Genomic DNA, 22,291 nt, shown 5'->3' with positions numbered 1-22,291 from the left:
GTTGAATAATGGTGTTAAACCAACATTTTTAGTTACATTTCTATTGTCTCCTCTGCCAATAGTGTCTGTAGCTACAGGAAATATGAACTTAGCTTAGCATAACTTAGCAAGGGTGAACGTTTGGCTTGGACACATCCCTTTCTAACAGCTTTTTAATGCTGTCGACCGCATTTTATTTGTTCTATATCATCTGCATTTACATTTAAATAAAAACTATAAAATTTACAGATCAAAGATTAAAATAAAAGGAAACTTCCGAGGACATGTCTCTAACATCCATATGCAAACCTATGCCCTCAGTCTCCAGGATAAAACAGTGGCACGACTCCTTTAGTCCAACTGTTTTTTTTTTTTGTTTTTTTTAGTAGGCTATTATTATTTACTGTCAGAGTTACACTGAATTGAAAAAAACACACTTAAATGTGTAATGTGCCCAGTTTTTTCTTTCGTATGATCATTCATTAAAAAAAAAAAAAAAACTTCTGTCAGATCCTTAATTTCCACTACACTGTAAACAAAACCAAGTCATTCACACATTTGGTGTCTGAGTCACCACAGCCGGCATCTCTGCTTCCTGCAGGTTGTACCTGGAGCGTCAGAAGAACCACTTCCACATCCACTCGGTGGCCTGCACGGGGACGGAGGTGCACCTGGCCGCCTGCCCCCTGGAGTTCAACAAACCAAACGCCACATCCACCTGTGAGGGCGGCATGCCGGCCGTGGTCAGCTGCATGCCCGGCCCCCTGTTCATGCACAACACCGGCATGAAGAAGAAACCTAAGACCTCGGTAAAGTCGGGGGTTTTTTTGGAGACATGGAGATAAAAATTTACATAAAGTCATCTCAGTGTAGCTTAAGTCACATGATAGACAGTGACATGTGACTGAAAGCTGCAGGAAAAAAGGTTAAAACTGGACTTTTAATGATATTTTGGTGTCTAATTTGTGTTTTTATAACAGGACAACTATATGAATGTTTGTTGTTTTTAAGAAGCAAGCAGTTTACGTTAAGGGCAATACATTTCTTGTGATTAAACCCCATTAGCCGGTAGTTCTAGCATGTCTACATGTCGATTAAAATATAATTTCACTGTGTGCTTCTCGTCCAGAGAAACGTGAGGCTGAAGGGAGGAGCCAGACTGGGCGAGGGCCGGGTGGAGGTGTTGAAGGACAACGAGTGGGGCACGGTGTGCGACGACCGCTGGAACCTGCAGTCGGCCAGCGTCGTCTGCAGGGAGCTCGGCTTCGGCAGCGCCAAGGAGGCTCTCACCGGCGCCCGCATGGGTCAAGGTCAGAAAGTTGTCAATGAAACCGGCCATTTGTCAGCAATGTGCATTTTGATTTTGGGTTCATAATCTTTGCGAGTCCACTTGCAGACAGGAAGTATAGTCGACCCACTGTTTGAGATGAAACCAAAAGCAGTGGGATGTTAAAGGGATAGTTAAACATTTTGGCTAATTGGCCCATTGCCATTAGACCCTATAGTCTTTGGAGTAGGTTTGTTACCTTTAATTGTCGGTGCAAGCTGTTTTTAGAATAGCGGAGCAGAGCCGTGAGCTGCTCAGAGCTACGCTACGGAGGCTAATGGGATTTCTTGGTTTCCCTCATCAAACTCATCAAATACACAATCCAACAACTCCAAAACGCTCTGGTGGACAAGTTGTGACCTGCACATTCACCACGCTATGAGATAATAATGCAACGTTACGAGACAGAGTTGTTTTAGAGGTAAATTCATGCAAAACCACTGCTTTTCAAGCAGTCTCTGCATTTACCTCTAAAACAACTCTGTCTCGTAACGTTCTGTTATTATCTCATAGCGTGGTGAATGTGCAGGTCACAACTTGTCCACCAGAGCGTTCTAAAAATGGGTTGCACCGACAATTAAAGGTAACAAACCTCCTAAGACTATAGGGATTATGGCAATGGACCAATTTGCCAAAATGTTGAACTATCCCTTTAAATCCAGGTGTGATTTGGCTGCTTTAAAGGTTCAGTTTAACTAAACTAACATCAGTGGTTCTGCAGCTTTTCAAAGTAAAAGCTCCAAACAGACTTCACTGCTCCGTCCACCCGTCCCCTGGGGCCGGACGTCTTTATAACTGTCTTCAGGGAGGACGTCAGTCGTCAGCTGTCACTGCTCTTATCTCTCAGGTCATCTCTTCACCTCACAGAGCAGATAACCTGCTGATCTGCAGCTCCACATTCCTGCAGGGGTTCCTCATTTAGAGGTTATTTTAATAAGCAAAGGAATGCAGGGAATGAAGAAAGAAAAGAAACAGTGTAACTTTTTGGAAATATAACATAAAACCCACCACAGTATGTAAATATATTCATGTTACTACACTAATAAGCAAATCTTAGTGCATCAGTCTTGACATTTATACAGTTCTCTATTCATTAAATCCTCTTTATTGTGAATATTTCTGATTCTTTATAGTGTGTGAAGGTATTTTCTACGTAGAACAGAAAACCATCTGTGTGGCTGCAGCTGCTTCATGGATCATTTCATGTGAAAATGAGCCACTTACTCGAGTCCAGCTCATGTCTGATCCACCTACACACGAGAGGCTTGGCAAATCAGTTTCAGTGGTTGTAACTGTGAGACTCTTTGCCGAACTATTCAAGAAAAACGTTTATTACAACTGTAATAATTCATGAAAGAAGCTGCTGCATATTCTGAGTAATTTTCCAAATGTTCATTCCTGCTGGTCAAAGGCCGCTCAGAAACGAAAAGACCAGGATGGAAACCTGAAGCTGAATGAAGCAGTGTGTGTGTGCGTGCGTGTGAGTGAGAAAGAGCACGTCTCCTTGTGGATTCATTGAACCCGTATTAAATCTCAGACAGCTGTTTGTAAAGGCGGTCGCTGATCTTATTTTAGTAGCTCTGAAGCCAGGCCACACTTTGAGGCTGTTTTCACACCTGCACTTTTTAAATCACGGTTTAACTGGACTCTGGTTCGTTTCCAGCCCCGTTGGTTTGATCAGGTGTGAAAACAGAGTCATCAAACATCGGGTCTAAGACGCAGCATTTGGAGGAGATTTATTCAAATCCATCCACTGGGCAAGGACACATCATTGCACATCTGCTTCCTTGCACTGCGATATCAGATTCAGTTTTATTTAGTATTTACTTTGGTAGGTAAGTGTTAATTAATGTGGAGCCATAAACTATCTCAGGTACACATAGTGTCACCCTGAAGATCTTGAGAGTCCCATCAGTACAGATAAATGAGTCGACCTCTATCACATATGAAGCAATAAATGCCCTAAGAAGTAAAAATATAACTATCAATCAATCAATCAATTTAGAGCTGGTATTCTTGGTCTTCATATTGAGACAGGCAGATATGTTGGCACAGCAGAAGACAATAGAATTTGTACTTCACATCCAAGAAGTGGAGAATGAAATTAATTTTGTGTTATATTGTGCTTTCTATGACATCGTAAAAACTATCCAAATAACAAATTTGTGTGGTTAGACGATGTTGAGAAGCTAGAACATCTTTTTCAGTTCAAAATATTTGCATTTTCTTTATTTCTTGAAAGGGCCTGGGCAATGAGACAAAGAGCGATATACAGATGAGTACTGAAAGTAATCTTAAATTATCTATTTGTCTCGCACAGGAAGGACTGTCTAGTTTTGGGATATGGGATGGACCACAATGGTGGCATGACACCGAAATAAATATTCATTCATTCATTCATTCTTCATTCACAAGTGCAGATAAATAAAAGTAATCATTGGTTAAGGATTATGATATAATTGTTTTGAATTGCAATCTGTAATCAGATGGAGATTCGCCACAACAGATAATGGATAATACTGCAAGTCTAGTCTTAATGAGAGTTTACATCATTACCTCTCTGTTCTTCTTTAAACCCAAACAAACACAAGGTAAATCCGTTTTTTTTTTTATTGTGACTAGTTTGATGTTTTGAGAAATAAATGAAATAGAAAAGATGAGAAGATGAGTCCACCTGCACAGTGAGTGACACATAAGACAAGTCTGCCTGAAAGGATGTCTCATAGCTTTTAAATTATTATTCTCTGTCCAAGCAAAATTATATTTATTATAAAAGACTGTGTCGTTGTGTTTGTGCTCCTCATTAGCGTTGCCTTCAAGAACATGGAGGTGTGTGTGTGTGGTGTTTGGATTACCTGTCCACCGGTGCAGAAACAAGCCGTCTTTTGAAGGGCAGCTGGGTGGGGCTGTGTGTGTATATGTGTATGTGTGTGTGTGTGTGTGTGTGTGTGTGTGTGTGTGTGTGTACATTATGATTTCCACCACCACAGAGGAGGAAGCTGGTTGGAAAGAGAGACAGAGTCATCACTAAATCTCTTTGAGCAGCAGCAAAGCGGCTCCGACCGCCACCTGGCTCGGTCGGTCCAGGAAACATTCCTGAACGTCGGTGAAGTCGGAAACGAATTAAGTCACTGAAGGAATTTCTTTCATAAAAAAAGAAAGACAGATTACATAAAAAAGTCACTTCATGGTGCTATATGACCTGCAGCAGCAGAGTGAGAGTTTACAGAGTGGATGTAAAGCTGCGTGTCGCTGACAGAGAGCATGCATCCTCAGCAAACATGGATGGAGCTTGAGTGTCGGTTTGAAGAGTTCCCGTGTGTGTGTGTCCGTGCGTGTGTGTTCTCAGTTTCTGGATGTTGTGATGATTTCATATCAACCTCAAGTCTGGTTTTGTATCTAAAGAGGGATCCATCTGCATCCAGCTCTGTTGTATTATCCTTCTGCTGCAGCTCCGTGGAAAGTGTTTCTGTTTGTTTTCTGGTTCCAGTAACGTCAGTATATAACTGGAATTAAGAGCAACATGACAGAACAACTTATGTCCTGTACTGTTTCCTGTTTCCCCTTCACATGTTTGTTTTTCTTGGCCCAGGGTTTCTCGAACAGTCTGGTTCTCGAAACGTTGAGTTTTGATCCAAAAGGGTCAAAAAAACAGAACGTGAACTGACCTGGATTTGCTCTAATCTGATCTAAGCTCCTTATTAAACGGGTCCAGGCTCATTAAAAGCTGCAGTGGTTGAAACTCCTCAGATATCCTGTAGCTCATTAAAACTTTTTTACAGTGTGCTTCATTGCCGCCTGATTTGACCTTCATTTTGCCCCCTGTTGACCATTAAATGTTTGTCCTCCAATGGACCTGATCTGTTTGATTCTTTATAAAACAATGTAAAACACATACAGTATACGCAGCATTTGCAGTCCACTGCACTAGAACTCATTACCAGAGCTTTAAAAACATTATTTTGTACTTTTGTGGTCAATAGAGCTCATTCACATAAAAAAAGAGTAGTAGTAATAGCAATAGTAAGACCTACAGTGGTAGTGAAGTGAAGGCCACATGCTATAAATCTGAATTAAACTCCCAAAATTCATTGAAAATACTGTGATAATTAATTACATTTGCAAAAACTGTGTGGTGAGGAGCCATCCGTGTTATTTTCAGACAATAATATGACAAAGAAAACCAGATTTCTGACATAAAAACATCTGTAAATAGGTCAAATTTGACCCAATAACAAGAGGAGCATCCATGAAGAGTCATCTGTGTTTCCTAAATGGTTTTGGCTCATTATATTCTGTCAGATGGAAAATACAAATAAACACTGATGAGTTGTGGGTGCTCTGTCTAACCTGTATCTCCTGTTGCATGTGTGTTTTTAATCCTGTCTGTCCAGGAATGGGTCCGATCTACATGAATGAGGTGAAGTGTCTCGGTCTGGAGAAATCCATCTGGAACTGCCCCGCTAAAAACATCACGTACGAGGACTGTCAGCACAGCGAGGACGCCGGCGTGCGCTGCAACATCCCCTACATGGGCCTGGAGAACTCGGTCAGAGCTGAACCTCCTTAATGTTTTAACACCCAACACTGTGATGTTCAGATGTCAGGAAGCTGTTTGACTTGTGCTTATACAGTTTATTGCGTTTGAAGTGATGTAGATTACTTTGAGAAAGTTAAATTTTGCTTCCCTCTGCTTTGATAAATGTAGTTTAGCTCTTTATTGATCTAACTGTGTTTGTCCTAACTTGAGATTTAGAGCTTATACTCATATTTTCACTCACTGAAGTAACATTAACTCACTGTTGTCGTGAAAAACTGTGACGTTAGTTAAAATTTTGATTTATTTCATCATTTATTGGCCAGAAAATCTAAATTTTGCACATATATTTCTCAGACAACAGTGACTCCACTTTTAACAGAGTACGTCTGGTTGTACAGTTTGTATTAAACCAGATGATACTCATCAATGTTTCCTGTAGTGTAAATACACTCACAGGGCTGAACAGGATAAAAACTCCAGAAAACAGACCTGTTGATCAAATCAATCAAGTCGCAGATGTTTAAACTAAACTTTTATATCTTAAGCTATATGCCTATATATTAGCCTGTAAGATTTAAGAAGATGGAGTTTTTATCCGGTTGGTTTGGCCCTTGTGTATCTATGCTCTGCTCTGTGGCTCCTAACTCCTCGGCCCCGCACAGATCCGACTCACAGGGGGACGGACTCGTTACGAGGGCCGCGTGGAGGTCCTGGGTCTGGACTCCAACGGGACGGAGCGCTGGGGTCTGGTCTGCGGAGAGAGCTGGAGCACCTCGGAGGCCATGGTGGCCTGCAGGCAGCTGGGCCTGGGCTACGCTAACCAGGGTCTGCAAGTAGGTTATTAACATGACCAGGGATGCAGGATGCACTCTGGGAAACCTGACATATGTAAATATGATATACTGTCATTCACACTCACACAGTGGCCGCTTGTGTGCACTATTAATATTTTACTTTGCTTTAAAGCCAAAAAGGGAAATTACCCTTCTCATTTGTTTCATTAGAGGAAGTTTTAATTGACTCCAAGTGATTACAATAATTATACAAGTTGATCCTTTAGAATAAACAACTTTAGATATAGAAAATAATAAGAAACCAATAAGGTAACCGTTTATAATAACTACACTCTGTTAAAGCAGAAGTAAGTGATATATTTGTGTTAATATAAGTCTTAAATAGTTATATCTTCCGACAGCAATCACTTACATAGAGTGTTTGGTCTGAAACACGGGTCTCTCAGTCCCTCTGCTCTGCTCTGAGCCGAGGAGAAAACATTTATCGTATCCTACAGTTTTTATCCAATGAGGAGAGAGAACGGCATGCAGGGCTGTGTGTGCAGCCAAGGGACGCCGTGAATGTGGCGACGTAGGGACGAGGACTGTTATGGTGCGTTCAAGGAAACTCGTATTTTTCCGACCGTGAAGTGGTACCAGTTCGATCTGGTACGAGTTCACCGGTCGGAAGTTACGAGTGGCCGTTATAGTGACTTTCACAGGTAAAACAGGTCGGAAAAACACGAGTGGGTTGCCTGGAACGCTACAAAGTCGTAAGTTGTGACTTGAAGCTGTAATTTACGATTTCAAAAGCCTGCCTGGAACGCAGCATTAGCGAAAACGACCGGACCACTTACTTCTGCTTTAAGCATTAGTTAAGCATTATTTATAATGACTTAACTTATCATTATTAGTATTAGTATTAGTATTCCTCCTGCACTGATACTAAGTAGCATGTAATTTAACTGAACTGAGATATTTTTATTCTTGATAAACAATGTATTCAGCATTTCTAATGATGTCAGTGGTTCATAGGATCATTTATAAAGTGTCAGTAAATAATTAATCAGCTATTTAGATGAACGTTTATGTTGCACTTATGCATACATATGATTTAGACATGTACTCATGATCAGTAGGTGTGTTAATAGATGTTTTATAAACACTTATTCATACTGAAATTCATGATTTAACCAGGTTTTACAACTTGTTACACTAACACTCTCACTGTGTTCATAATTAGTGTTAAACATTTAACTAATGCTTAACAGTGTGAAGTAATTATAAAGTGTTGCTGAAAATGATAATGAGTTTCTTTGTGTTTTGACTATCAAACAACAAGCTGCTGCTTTAGTGTTTCATGAGTGGATTTTATATACGTATAAAGTTATTTTACCTCACCTTCAACCTGCAGCTGCGTATGTGCACCTTTATAAAGTGGCCACTGTGTGTAATTTCTGTGTAAACAATGTTCAAATATATTCCATCTTCAATCATCTGTCACATATTTGTTACTATGTGCAGTTCATACTAATGTTTACTTTACATTTAGATATTTTCCTTTAACATAGCAGTAGTATTAAACTCGTGGTGTGGTTATATTTTGGAATATATTTGAACATGCACTATCGTATGACAGTATATAATTATTTCCATATGGAGTAGATGCTTCTGTTCCTCCACTGAAGACCCAGTTGGCAGTGATTTGGTTTGTTCCATGTTGGGCAGAGCAGCCACACATGAAGTTTCTAATCAAACTCTAAACCACCGGAGCCGAGCGGTGACCTCATGTGGAAGCCATGATCACGTTTTCCCCCGTCTAACCAAACCGCCGCTGCTGCTTCGACGACAACTTTTTCCAACCAAAGATCAGATTTGTAGCCCAGCCAGTTGAGAGACAGGACAGGAAGTGTGTCCCCTCACTGACTCCCTGCAGGACCTCTCTGCAGATCCGGATAGTGGGCGGCCGGAGCAATTATGAGGGCCGGGTGGAGGTTCAGGTTGGCTCCAAGTGGGGCACAGTGTGCAGCACTGGCTGGACCACAAAGGAGGCCATGGTGGCTTGCAGGCAGCTAGGGCTCGGCTACTCCATGCATGCCATCACTGTAAGTTTAATGAAGAGATTTGTTCCACAGTGACATGTGGAACAAATTCACTGTTTATTTATGGTTAAAACTCCTCAGATGATTCATATAAGACAAAACAGTAGTGCACACACACACAAAAAAACACAGAGACTTAAATGAAAGGAAAAGTCACATGGCAACATCTCATTATTAGATGAAGGAGAAACTGGATTTTAATTAAGAAATGGGGTAGATTTACGGTAAACAGAAGATGTCATGGATTTAATACAGAAATATAAATAATCCTGGTTAAAGGAATTGAACTCTTATGTTGAGACTGGGCAAACAGAGGCTGATCAGAGTGTCTTTGTATGTAGCTACATTGCTGTGAAACCTCCTTCAAATTAGCTGGTTAATTAATATGACAGCATTTAAAAACCAATACAATAGATTTTCAGAGAACTGAAGATATAAAAAGTTATAAATGTGAACAATGGGAATTAAGTGGACATTTCCAGATAAACCTAGCCTATAAACTTTTCTAACATAAACAAAACAGGATGAAACTTGTGCTTGAAATTATTTTGAAGATTTTGTTAATGCAGTTTGAAATAAGTTCTGATTCTGACAAAATAGAAACACAAACACTTGTCATGAAAATCTAGTTATATTAGAAAGATGCTTTTTCTGATTGCACTTCAATACTCGTTTGCTATTGTTTCTGAAAGTCTGCTGTTAATTGTGGTGAGTTTCAAAGCAGTAAACTAAACAAATTTGTCTTTAAACATCACTGAAAGATATAAAGTTTTAGTGCTATATTCACATAATGTAAGAAAAGCTCATTGTTAACAAGGGACAGAGACAAAACCCACAGAACAGGGTTAGACAGACTGTGTTATTTATTGTGTAAATGCCATAAATCATTGACTGAAATACAAATGAACGTACAAAATTACAGTTATTAGTGAGGAAAATGTTCATGTTTGAGGATATAATGATGATCCTCATTTCTAAACACTATTTAAAGACACAGAGTTTTATAAAGAGGATATTGGAAACGGGATTTGGAGGGAACAGGATACAAAAGTTTCGGTTTTCAGAACAAAGTAACTTGATATAAATGTCTTGTATGTAGAAACACAGTGGTTTGTGGTTAAGCTGATATATTTAGAGAAAGTCTGTCATTATGTTTAAGCTGAGGCCTCTCTCTCAGAGACTAGTATGATCACTGAATCACTCAAAGTTAAAGTCCTGCAGTGATCACATCGCCGTTTAAACAACAAGCAGCCAAAAATTAGTCATGAACATCTGTTTTTCAGAGCAGCTTCATCTCTCTGAACTTTCTGCAGCTCTGATTGTGATCTCTCATTTTCTGATCGATGTCCTGTTTGTGTTTGTCTGCACGTTTTTTTTTGTTTGTTGTGTTGTTGTCCTCTCGACCGGCTCTAAGGAAACCTGGTACTGGGACAGCAGCAATGTGACAGGGATGGTGATGAGTGGCGTCAAGTGCACGGGGAGCGAGATGTCGCTGAGTCAGTGCCAACATCACAAAACTGTCAACTGCCAGAAAGCTGCAGCGAAGTTTGCAGCAGGAGTCATCTGCTCTGAGAGTGAGTGGACGACAACAACAACAAGTTTCATCTAATTAACCTGATAAAAAATATTCTTTTAACCACAGGAAAAAGAGAAAACAACATGTTTAACATCAGTTTTATAAACAACAAATGGCAGCACTGTGCTTTTATAACGACCCAAACAGGACAACAACAACATTAGGAGACGGGAACAGACCACAACATTAAAGGGATAGTTCAACATTTTGGCAAATTGGCCCATTGCCATAATCCCTATAGTCTTAGCAGTAGGTTCGTTACCATTAATTGTCGGTGCAAGCTATTTTTAGAACGGCGGAGCGGAGCGGCGAGCTGCTCAGAGCTATGCTATGGGGGATAATGGGATTTCTTGGTTTCCCTCATCAAACTCATCAAATACACAATCCAACAACTCCAAAACGCTTTCGTGGACAAGTTGTGACCTGTACATTCACCACGCTATGAGATAAACTGCTGAAAAACTGCCCCTGAATGCAACACGCATCAGCGGTTTTGCATGAATTTACCTCTAAAACAACTCTGTCTCGTAAACCAAGAAATTCCTTTAGCCTCCGTAGCGTAGCTCTGAGCAGCTCACGGCTCTGCTCCACCGTTCTAAAAATAGGTTGCACGACAATTAAAGGTAACGAACCTACTGCTATGACTATAGCGATTATGGCAATGGGCCAATTTGCCAAAATGTTGAACTATCCCTTTAATATTTAGACCAAATATTAGCTGCACATGTGATTGTGTGTGTTACCGTTGATGGGTGTGGTTTGTTTGATAAAGAAGAAAAAAGAGGATAAGGGGGAGTGGAAGAAGAAATGTATTCAACTTTCCAAGGAGCAGTGACTTTCCTCTCTGATTCTTCCTCCTCTGTTTTTCTTATCTGGGACATTTTTATGCAAACGTTTTTGTAGGAATCTCAAGCTGTGATGGGAGGAAGTCTTTTAATGTGGGTCTGTCAAACCCATCAAGACATTTTATGCAATATTGTGATGTGAATAAGTTTAATTTGACTTGACATAAGATGAAAAAAGTTCATTTAAATTCCTCTAAAATGTCCAAAAGACGTGTCGATGTATCACTTTGTTGGATAAAGAAATAACCACTCTGATCAGGAGGCTATAAATCCAGGGTTAGGGTTATGAATGAAATATGTTTCCCATCTTGTAAAGTTATTTTGATCCATTTGGAGAAACATGTTGAAGTCACTTGGAACACGTATCTCAGTCTGATCCTTTCCCTCCCTCTCCATCCAGCGGCCTCTGACCTCGTCCTGAACGCTTCTCTGGTGCAGCAGACGGTTTACATCGAGGATCGTCCTCTGCACATGCTCTACTGCGCCGCTGAAGAAGACTGTCTGTCCAAGTCTGCAGCCAAGGCCAACTGGCCGTACGGACACCGCCGGCTGCTGCGCTTCTCCTCCCAGATCCACAACATCGGCCGGGCCGACTTCAAGCCCAAGGCCGGGCGCCACTCGTGGATCTGGCACGCCTGCCACGGGTAACGATGAGATCTAAACATGGTCAAATTTTTAATGTTGGAAAAATGACTGAAAGTTAAACCTGAGTTTTAATTAAATGTCTTTCACCCAATAGAAAGAAAACAAAAAGTAAAGTTTAAGTCACACTTATTCAGCATCTTTAAAATGATGCAATGATGCAAACATCTGCATAACATCTGTCCCTTTCTGTATCATCTTCATGTATTGATTATTTTCATATAATTGTATGACAAAATATACTTATCTGATCACATATTTTTTTCTCAATCAAGTCTCATCAAACTTCTCAAATCAAAAATCTTAACATCTCTTGGGTCATGATAAAAATATAATTATTGTAAATAGATTTTGCTCAGTAATTCTCTAAAAGCAACTTCAACTTTATTTCCAAATGATGGATTATAAAAATTTTAGAATATACTTTATATATTGCCCATATTGACACTTCTCTCTGTATTTTACAGCCACTACCACAGCATGAACATCTTCACCCACTACGACCTGCTCAACTCCAACGGCACCAAAGTGGCCGAGGGACACAAAGCCAGTTTCTGCCTGGAGGACTCAGACTGTCAGGAGGGTGAGTCTCATGCTTCATGTTAGGGATCAGAATGTAGTATGATATTATATTTTTTCATTTTTTATGATGTGTTTTCTTCCTGAATTTTTATTTTGCCTAATGAAAATGTTGTCCTGAGCAGAATAAACCAGCTGTTCAGGCTCAGAAAGACTTTATCCAATGAGGATATTTGTGAAAAATAATCAGATAAAATCTCTATGAACTCACCAAATCTCTTTCTTTGTGACACTCAGGTGTTTCTAAGAGGTACGAGTGCGCCAACTTTGGTGATCAGGGCATCACCGTGGGCTGCTGGGATTTGTACCGCCACGACATCGACTGCCAGTGGATCGACATCACAGATGTCAAACCTGGAAACTACATCATGCAGGTGAGCAGGGTCAACGGTGCAAACCACAGGACAAAAAGAGACCAGCCAGGTCCAGAGTGTTCGAAACACATCAGCACACAAACTGCATTCAAAAAGTACTTATACACTCTGTTTGTCAAAACTTTGCACAGCAGCATCAGACAAATGACTTTTAATCCACATCAATGCAGCAGAACCAGAAATATTGTCTTTTTCCATTCATAAAATGTTGACTAAGTATTATGTAGCAAAAGAATATTGTTATAAATGTGTATTGTCCATCTTTGTTTGATCACAATCAGTTTCAGCTGGTGTTGTTTGGATTTTATTGTTTAGATTTGACCAAACATCACTGTTTTATTGACTGTGCAGTGATTCTACAATGTGTTCTCATACAGTATCGATGCATCATAAAGTGACTATATCATTTTGTATATTTACTTTCTCACCATGTAAATTAGCTGCTGCTTCACAGTAGTTAATGAGGGTTTTAATGCTCTACAACAACATGTAGTATTCAGTAACTAATTTCCACAAGAAAATCTGATCTTATTGTACTCACTATTAACACAGCTGTCATTTATACAAATGTCATGTTCTGTCATAGCTTAATTGTTTTATTTGCTATAAAATAGTTTGTTTTTTATGTTTCCCACATGCTCAGATTGTCATCAATCCCAATCACGAAGTGGCAGAGAGCGACTTCACCAACAACGCAATGAAATGTAACTGTAAATACGATGGACATCGAATCTGGTTCCACAACTGCCACGTTGGTAAGAAGTCACAAACACCGACACTGACGGATTCTGTCTCTTTATGTAAAGTGTTGCATGTTTTGATTGATTGATTGACTCACTTCTCTTTTCATCCTGCACAGGTGATGCGTTCAGTGAGGAGGCAGAGAGGAGGTTTGAGAAATACCCCGGACAGCTGAACAACCAGATCTCCTAAATTAATCAGCTGCTTTGTGACAGTATGAGAAACAAAAGTGGGAGGGGTTAATAAATAAAAAACACATCTCACTGTAGCTCAAAAGAAAAAGACACAACAATCCCTTCGGACCCCCACCCCACATGTCTGAGATTATCTGTAATCATGGAAGAAGCCAACAGTGTTTTCCTCTGGTGAATGTTTTTGTATGTCTGAGTTATTATACTTGAATATTCAAGTGCTAATGGAGTTTCCTGTCTCAGTCTAATGTGAGCTAATGCTTTATTTTTTATCATAAAATAGGATTTTATAAAGTCGGTTGTACAGTCTCTGTGTGCAGCTTTGTATTGAATGTCTTTTTGTTCCAAGTTACGAACGAGGTGTGATAATATTTTTTTAATAACCAGATTTATTTTACTTGGAGCGACTTTTAAAACTCTGAGGCCTGAACAGAAACAGATGCAGCTCTGTTAAAACAAAAAAAACTCTTTACACCTGGATGATTCACTTTGGACTGGAGCGTTAGCGCATGTAGGTTAAAATGTAAATGAGCACGTTTTGCCTCTGCAGTTACAACATGTTTATGAATGTATTTATTACCAAAATCAAGGTGCTCAAGAAAAAAAAAAACTCGTTCACTGGGATTATTGTCAGTTTGCTTTGGAGCCAGTTTTAAGCCACCTGTAGCTTTAGTCTGTATCTATTTTTTATAGTCTTTTATAGAAGTTATTGGGACTGAAAAAACTGCAATTACCCTGAAGATTTGCTGTTTGTATGCTGATGTAATCACACCCGCTGCACCAAATAAAAGGAGAGGAATTATTCTAATCGTTGTGTTTTCAAGAGACTTATTTGATTAGAAGTGCTTCACTGTGTTGGGTCACATTTTTTAAGGGCTAAAGCATCTGAAACCTCTACAAGAAAAACTAAAGATTAGAGGAAAGTCTTTAAAAAAAAATGTGCATAGCTTTCTATGGCAAAAATAAAATTATTATAATGTAATTCTCCCTTCTCCCCACTCTGGACCCTCAGGAACCACCAGTCAAAAGCATTAACAGAAGTAGAAAAATGAAGTCCAAAAATATCATCATTATAATAACAATCATTATTATTAAGGCCTTTATTTGCTTTATCAACTCTCAGAGCAGATGTTTGAACCAACCTAAATTATGATTAATGAGCAGGATGGAAAAATCTCAAGGTCTCAAGTTCTCTAGTGTTTATGAAGCTATAAAAATGATTTTCTGTTCACCTGAACAACTGGAAATGAGGCTAAGGTGGAAAATACACTTCACTAATATATTATGAATAGAATAAATTCCTGCCGAGCTCTTCTGCATTTTATATTCATTGGTGCTGTGGGAAATGTAGGAATGCTGAAATGTGGATGTACAGACCACGACACCGACTCATCTGCTGCTGATCCGAGAGTTCATCTCAATCCTAATCCTGACCTAATCTCAGTCTTCACTGCCTCGGTTGAAAAATCTCATTAACCTCAATCAGCAATCACATTAACCGTGTGCACAGCATTACAACAAGTTAGTCAACTCAACATCTCAGCATGGTCGGTTGCAGGGAATAACACATACAGTACAAGTATGCACTGGTTTTAATAAAGCTCTACCCTCCGATCAATAATTGTAAATAACAATCAGTTACTCACTTATTTTATTTTGCTAAAGCCTCAAAAAGTTGTTTTTCAAATCAAAACCTCCAAAAATATTCAGTTAACATCAATATAAAAAAGAAAAATGTAGAATATTGTCACATTGTAGAATCTAAAACTTGATTTAATGATTTAAAGCAGAAGTAAGTGGTCCGGTCGTTTTCGCTAATGCTGCGTTCCAGGCAGGCTTTTGAAATCGTAAATTACAGCTTCAAGTCACAATTTACGACTTTGTAGCGTTTCAGGCAACCCACTCGTGTTTTTCCGACCTGTTTTACCGGTGAAAGTCACTATAACGGCCACTCGTAACTTCCGACCGGTGAACTCGTACCAGATCGAACTGGTACCACTTCACGGTCGGAAAAATACGAGTTTCCTTGAACGCACCACAACAGTCCTCGTCCCTACGTCACCACATTCACGGCGTTCCTTGGCTGCACACACAGCCCTTCATGCCGTTCTCTCTCCTCATTGGATAAAAACTGTAGGATACGATAAATGTTTTCTCTTCGGCTCAGAGCAGAGCAGAGTGACTGAGAGACCCGTGTTTCAGACCAAACACTCTATGTAAGTGATTGCTGTCGGAAGATATAACTATTTAAGACTTATATTAACACAAATATATCACTTACTTCTGCTTTAAGGATTATTTGATTATATTTTATTATCATAGTTCAACTCCACCTTACCCTATTAGCATGTATTATATTTATGAGGATGTAGTGGAAATATTTAGATTAGTTAGGCAATTTGAGATTCACTGAATGTTATGTTTAACTAGTCTATCTATTTTCCTCATGATAATTTAACTTAACCTCCATTGAGGACATTGGAAAATCAAGTACCTCAATCGGAGAAAAAGCTCTTTATCTCTACAAACGAGGTGTTGAAGTTTGTTTCTCCAAAGTAAAAGTCCAGTATTTGACACTTCATGTCAGCCCAGTCGCCCCTGTGTTTACCAGCCTTGTTTATCTCTGACATCTTCTCACTAAAGCTGCTGCTGCTCGCCTGAGGTCTTCACCTCTGATCCCCATCATCCCATCAACCTGCACACCTGGCCTGAGAAAGGAGGATTACACTGGTTCAGCTGCACGTTGACCCATAAGAGCCGGTTAATATCAGTCTGACAGTGAACAGAGCTGCACATGGCGCCACCTAGTGGACAGCTGCTTAACGTGCAGGAAGGAAGGACCCAAGAGAAAGAGTTTGTCCTAAGCAAAGTCTTTTTAAATGTTGGTTTTGAATTTCTAATTCCCCACTGTTATTTTCTCAGGCAGATAATTATACATTAAAACATAACTTGTGCACAAAGCCCATTGACTCCACACTCACACATTATTATATCATCTGGTATATTGTGTAGGTAGGCCTACATATTATCTTTTCAACATGAAATGTTTAAGAGCACATATAGGATATTGTGAGATTGTTGATTTATCTTGTCTTGATATATTTTCTCCCAGTTTTATGCTATATATTGTGAAAACAAAATATAAAGGTGGTCTGCTATTTTAACTCATTCCCCTATTTTAATCATTCAAAGAGATTTAAGTGGAAACTCAAATTAACATTAATTTACTTTATGTACATTACATATCAGGAGCAGACAGTAATGGTCAGAAGAACACGCTGTGACAGTACATCTCTCAAATAATACGAATATAAAACAGACATGAATTGTCGTCGAGGTTAAACTGATCATCACACAACAGAAAAATGGTCTTGTTCTGTCCAAAGCCGAACTGACTCCAAGCTCTCAAACCTTTCTGATGACATGATGCCTCCATTAACAATAACTGCTTCAGGTTTTCTGCAGATTATCCAGGTTTTCTGCAGATGAATGATCTTTAAATACATCTTAGTTTACAGGAGTGGCAGTTTTCTCACCCTGAATGGTTTTCAAAGTTCATGTGTGAAGAAAATTCACCTCCAGAGTGGATTAGACTCAAAGTCCCAAAGTTTCACTGCAGCACTGTCTGTTTAACAACTCTGCCTTCTTTGTCAATGGCAAAGTTGTAATTCTTTGGATTGTCCAAGGCCTCTTCAATACGCTGATCCAAGTTCTCCAAGGTGATGAAGTTCTTTGCCTCCTCCTGTAATACAGTAGAAAAACAAGGCAATTTTTAGACAACAACAACAAAAGAACACCAAAGTAGATTACAGCGTCTTTCAGAGTATTTCATGTGCAATTTCTGCTGCAGTTTTCAGTATAAAAAAGTTGGAAAAAGAAAGATATATTACCTGCAACTGCAAAATTTCCCTCTCTTTTTCTTTGATGAATTCTTGCTGTTCTTGTTCGCGTTTCAGAGCAGCATCTAACTTCTTCTGCTGGGCTTCCTCCTCCTCCTTCTGGATCCTCATCGTTCTGAAAGATACAGAGGAGAAACTGAGTGATCTGCACTGTTAAAGACTCATATGTCACCGTGTCTGGACTTATGATTTCTCCGCACCTGACTCTGAGCAAGCGGAGGTTCTCCTGGTCGTTCCAGGCCATGAGGGCGCGATGCTCCTCGGCCTCCTGCCTCGCCCTCTCCTCCGCCTGAGAGCCCGTCTTCTCCTCGTACTTCTTACGCAGCACCTCCTCTTTAAACTCCAGCCTGACAAACACAGAGGGAAGAGGTCAGTGCTGTTCAGTCATTTCCTTCTCACGGATTATTAATTTAAAAAATATAACAAGATGTAAAAAAAAAAAAAAAGTGAAAACTACTGTGTAAAATCAATAGATACCTGTAGTCTGAAGGTCACAAATATGATTGATATTCCATACAATAAATCATGCATTATTCTGGGAAGAACTGTATCATAATTTTAATTATAGTGTATAATATTAAAAATGTATTTAATGTATTCTGGAGTCACACTGGTCAAATGATGGAAAGCTTAAAGTTAGGCTGCAATAAGTTTCTGACTTTTGGTTTACTGACATTTTCTCAATATTTTCCAGTCTCTTATTTGATCGTTTATTAATCATCCGATCTAACCTGGACCCATGTATGGATTATTTACTTGAGATTCAATCTACACTGCAGAATAATCCAAGAAAAACCCAAAATATCAGTTATTTAGTACCAAAAGTAAGAAATTGCCCCCCACACTTAAAGTGTCGTTTTGGATAGAGATATTGGAAGTGTGTTACTTCTCGTTTATAGAGATACAGCTACAATTTGACATGAAACTTGAACACAAACAGTTTCAGCGGCCACTGGCAGGCAGTGACCACACATGACCACTCGGACCCCCCAGGCCTCTGTGATGTCTGCTTGTCACTGCCATGGTTGGAAGCGATTACCGAGTGAAGTATTTCTATTTATTTATTTAACCTTTATTTACCCAGGCAAGCAAATTAAGAACAAAATTCTTATTTTCAAGTGCAGCCTGAAGGGGAAGGGGGAGGGGAGTGCTAAGTAGTAGTTTTATATAACACTTGTTAAAATGTTTTTTGTGTTCATCTTTTTTATGTCACTGTTGTGTGAGCTACTGGACTAACTTGAATTTCCCTGCTAGGGAAGTATTCTCTATTCTCTATTCTCTAGCGTCCCGCAGCTCAAGGATGAAAATGTGTGATTATATTACTCTATGCAATGCAGTCTAAGTTCCTGTGTATCTTGCCTATCAGTTTATAAAAGTTATTATCGAGTGTTCACAGGGAAATGAACGGAATTGGGCATTTCTAACTTTAGATAATTTGCGGGAGAAAATAACGTACACAAGCGCGAGATTAGACGCGACGTGACGTGACGTGACACGCGAGATCAGGACGACGTTTGTTACCGGAAGAGACTGCCTGTAAAGTAATGTCAAGCAGCAGACATAACAGAAGGGACAACATGGCTGAGTTTATGCAGTTTGAGAACAACGGCGACTGGTTTCATTTCGATGGGCGCCCCTATCAGTTTGAGACCGAGTTCACCGAAGACGATCTGAAGGAAATGGAGGGAAAAGTGAAAGAGGGAGAGCTGCCCGGTGAGTCTATGTGCTGGGGAAGTGGTCAAGTGTGGTCACTGTCTGCCAGTGGCCGCTGACACCAGAATATTTGTGATAGCAGTCGGACTCGGACGTGTTTTGTCAGTGCCTGGACGCGGGAAGTTGCTGCATAACGTATAACTGGAGGAGAATGGGTGAGTTGTGTTTTCGTCTCTTTTCAATAGAAACCAGGCAATGCTAACAGATGTTTGATGCCTCGTAGTATGTGCTGGGACCCTGTTTGTACTGTTGACAAAGTATGATGCTGTTCCGAGCATTATTTATGGCTATGAGTGGCTTTTTGAACGAGGTTTGTGCGCGGAGAAATAGACTGCCCTGTTTGTTATGGTGCGGCCATTGCTAAAATTATGAGAAGCTAGCTGTTAAAGCAGACTTCATCTCTCGAGGGGGGGTCTAACTCGGTGTCACCAACCCCATGTCGGTGCTGGTTGGCACAATTGCACAGTAGGCTATGACTTTACTCGGAAATCAATTAAAGTGTGGACATTAAAATATGTTTAGTTAAAGCTGAGACCTTAACCTTTCATTTGATGCGGGTTTGTGTATTTCTTTTACTGTGTGGGAGATCTCCAACAACGGAGTCGGGGAGAAAGCAAGTGGGACAGATCTGCCCAGTCCCTGAGCAGCGCACGTTTCACAGATAAGCCGCAACACAGAGTTTAAACAACGTCACGAGGTTCAGCACCTTGGACAGTGGACAGCTTGGGGGGGGGGGGGAATTTGGAACAGCGGGGTGTCGAAATGGAGAGCTGTCCCCCTGCTAAAGCAGAGAGTTAAAAGTGTCTCGCAAAGACACAAAATTACTGCATATAGGCCTAAATCTCAGGAATTTCCTTGAGAATAACTATGACCTGGACAAATGAGAATATTCACAGGCTTACTGCATAATATAAACGCAAAACAACCTCAAACAGATGTGATCAAGAGGAAAAAGCAAAGCAAAACGTTCCCACGTGACCAAGTTAAAACAAAGAACGTCTCTGGTTGGTTTGGGGGAAAACGTTGAGAGGGGAAATTAAACTTTACGACTTTATCTAACTGTTTTTGGCCCTCTTTAGAAAACCTGCAGACAACCTGAACCGGGTTTTTTATTTTATTTTATATATTTATTTATTTATTTGTTTATTTTAACGTACCGGAGCGCCCTCATGATGAGCTGGTACTCCGTGAATCTCTCCCTGAGCACCACCATCTCCACCGGGTCGACGGGAGGCGGCACTTTGATGCGCCCCTCTTTGGACTTGGCCACCGGGTCTGTCCGGGACTTTCGGCCGCGGACAGCCTCCACCAGCACGGCGCTCCTGGGAGAGAGGAGCCGGGCGGCCACCGCGGCGGTCCTGCCTCTGATAACCTGGAACATGGCGGCGGCGTCGTCGGCGTTGATATACGGTAACGGCTGCAGATTTATCTAATGTATTTTTATTTAACAGGAGCGGTTATATTACAATTTAACTCTGTTAACATTGACACGGGACCGTTACCGACCGTTGGCGGCGGCCATTTTGTTCTCCTTTGACCGAAGGAAGTAGTTAACTGTTATTAACGGAAGACGTTGGTGAGACTTTACCGCCATCTGTAGGTATGAAAAATACGTGTTTTTTGTAGTCATGTAAGCTTTTTATTGTATTGAAAATACTTTTAATGGTTAAATAAGTTATTTAACAGACCTATCGTTCCCGTATACGTGCGCTGAAATACGCCTTTTTTCTGTAGTAATTCCTCCTGTTCAATTTGACCATAAGTCACTTCCTGATACACTTAAAATATGGATGTAATTTCTTATATTTATGGTAAAAAGGAAAAAAGAAAACATGAAAAAGAAGAAAGAAATAATAAAAAGGCAGCAGAAATAAAATGTGTCTGACTTAAAACACTGTAAAGACATCACGTCTTGGATTGAAATGTCCCACAGGAACTAGGCCTAGATCTAGTATATAGATTTAGTTCCTGTGGGATACCTGACATTTCAGACAGACAGACAGACAGATCTATCTATCTATCTATCTATCTATCTATCTATCTATCTATCTATCTATCTATCTATCTATCTATCTGTCTATCTGTCTGTCTGTCTGTCTGTCTGTCTGTCCATCATCATCCATCCATGTGCAGTCACAGTCATATAAACTGATCAAATTCTGACTGTAAATAGTACTAACTCTATATGGTTTATTTAACCGGCTATTTTTCAAAAAAATATTTGAGTATGGGGGTTTTACTATTTTATTTTTAATATGTGAAATGAAGCATTTTTGCATCAGATTTCTGCAGGGATTAATTAAGTATTTCTTTCTGTGATCTAGCCTATCACTTTCACTGATGCTACATTGACTGTGCAGTGTGGCTGAGACAACACGGTAACACAGACACTGACTGTATTTTATATTTCTGCACTTTACAAAGTGCTGATTTGTGAAAACTACATTTGTGTTTTTGTATTTCTTCAGGGTTCGGTGTCTACCTCGTGGTGACTGATGATCCTGCTGAGCCATCACATTGCAGCTACGGCCACGCTTGCCAAGAACCTGGAATGATGGGAAATGGTGCAGTGCCGCTGTGTGTTCTTCTTGTGACATTGAGGATGGTTAGTAAGGAGACATCTACTGTAAGTAAGCTGTGCCCTGAATAATTGCTGCTTCTTTTAATATTTTAGTATCGATTATAATTTTCCTATGACTTTCAATAATAGTAATTATTCTAATAATTTCTGCATTTACAGTACGTTGCATATTTACTCTGACATTCACATGAATGATGTGGCAAAGAAAGCCTACACGCAATTAGACACATTATGGACAGAAAATGTACCTTGTCTGTGAATTACATACATCCATGCATATTTTCAGCGTTCACAGCTGTACAAATTGTTTAAATACTTGGACTTCAACTAGACACTAAATTGCCAAATAACTGTGGTCTACAACACTGAAATTATGTTATACCTGTTACATTCAGAATGGTACTAAATATCCTGAGAAGTATCAAATGA

The 22,291-nt window shown here is 39.8% G+C and overlaps 2 protein-coding genes and 1 long non-coding RNA gene across 9 annotated transcripts in view; 2 read left to right on the top strand and 1 right to left on the bottom strand.

Moving 5' to 3' along the window:
* Window positions 1-14,450, top strand: part of loxl3b (lysyl oxidase-like 3b) — a 33,318-nt gene extending 18,868 nt beyond the window's left edge. For 4 of the 7 annotated variants that reach the window (XM_085766952.1, XM_085766951.1, XM_085766950.1 and 1 more), the window contains 10 exons: window positions 581-788; window positions 1,109-1,289; window positions 5,701-5,855; window positions 6,509-6,679; window positions 10,136-10,295; window positions 11,543-11,786; window positions 12,252-12,367; window positions 12,601-12,737; window positions 13,381-13,492; window positions 13,597-14,450. In XM_085766952.1, coding sequence (XP_085623078.1) covers window positions 581-788; window positions 1,109-1,289; window positions 5,701-5,855; window positions 6,509-6,679; window positions 10,136-10,295; window positions 11,543-11,786; window positions 12,252-12,367; window positions 12,601-12,737; window positions 13,381-13,492; window positions 13,597-13,670 — 1,558 coding nt within the window. In that variant the 3' untranslated portion in view covers window positions 13,671-14,450. Of the gene's footprint in view, window positions 1-580; window positions 789-1,108; window positions 1,290-5,700; window positions 5,856-6,508; window positions 6,680-8,568; window positions 8,725-10,135; window positions 10,296-11,542; window positions 11,787-12,251; window positions 12,368-12,600; window positions 12,738-13,380; window positions 13,493-13,596 lie in introns of all 7 variants that reach the window. The other 3 variants (XM_085766953.1, XM_085766947.1, XR_015034701.1) reach the window with 2 other exon arrangements.
* A 2,427-nt stretch (window positions 14,451-16,877) lies between these two features.
* mrps26 (mitochondrial ribosomal protein S26) lies at window positions 16,878-20,721 on the bottom strand. The gene is made up of 4 exons (XM_085768459.1): window positions 20,439-20,721; window positions 17,769-17,915; window positions 17,560-17,683; window positions 16,878-17,411 (listed from the first exon to the last, which is right to left on the bottom strand). The coding sequence occupies exons 1-4, from the start codon at window positions 20,660-20,662 to the stop codon at window positions 17,280-17,282; spliced, it is 627 nt and encodes a 208-aa protein (XP_085624585.1). The 5' UTR covers window positions 20,663-20,721; the 3' UTR covers window positions 16,878-17,279.
* Window positions 20,548-22,291, top strand: part of LOC146963371 (uncharacterized) — an 80,078-nt gene continuing 78,334 nt past the window's right edge. Inside the window, exons 1-2 of the long non-coding RNA XR_015034790.1 lie at window positions 20,548-20,691; window positions 21,750-21,907. This is a non-coding gene — a long non-coding RNA (uncharacterized LOC146963371). The remainder of the gene's footprint in view (window positions 20,692-21,749; window positions 21,908-22,291) is intronic.

Source organism: Trachurus japonicus, chromosome 22 (assembly GCF_045865225.1).
Source record: "Trachurus japonicus isolate A0001 chromosome 22, Traja_1.0".
In the NCBI taxonomy this organism is placed as follows: Eukaryota; Metazoa; Chordata; class Actinopteri; order Carangiformes; family Carangidae; genus Trachurus; species Trachurus japonicus.
This window is presented reverse-complemented; position numbering and strand designations above follow the sequence as displayed.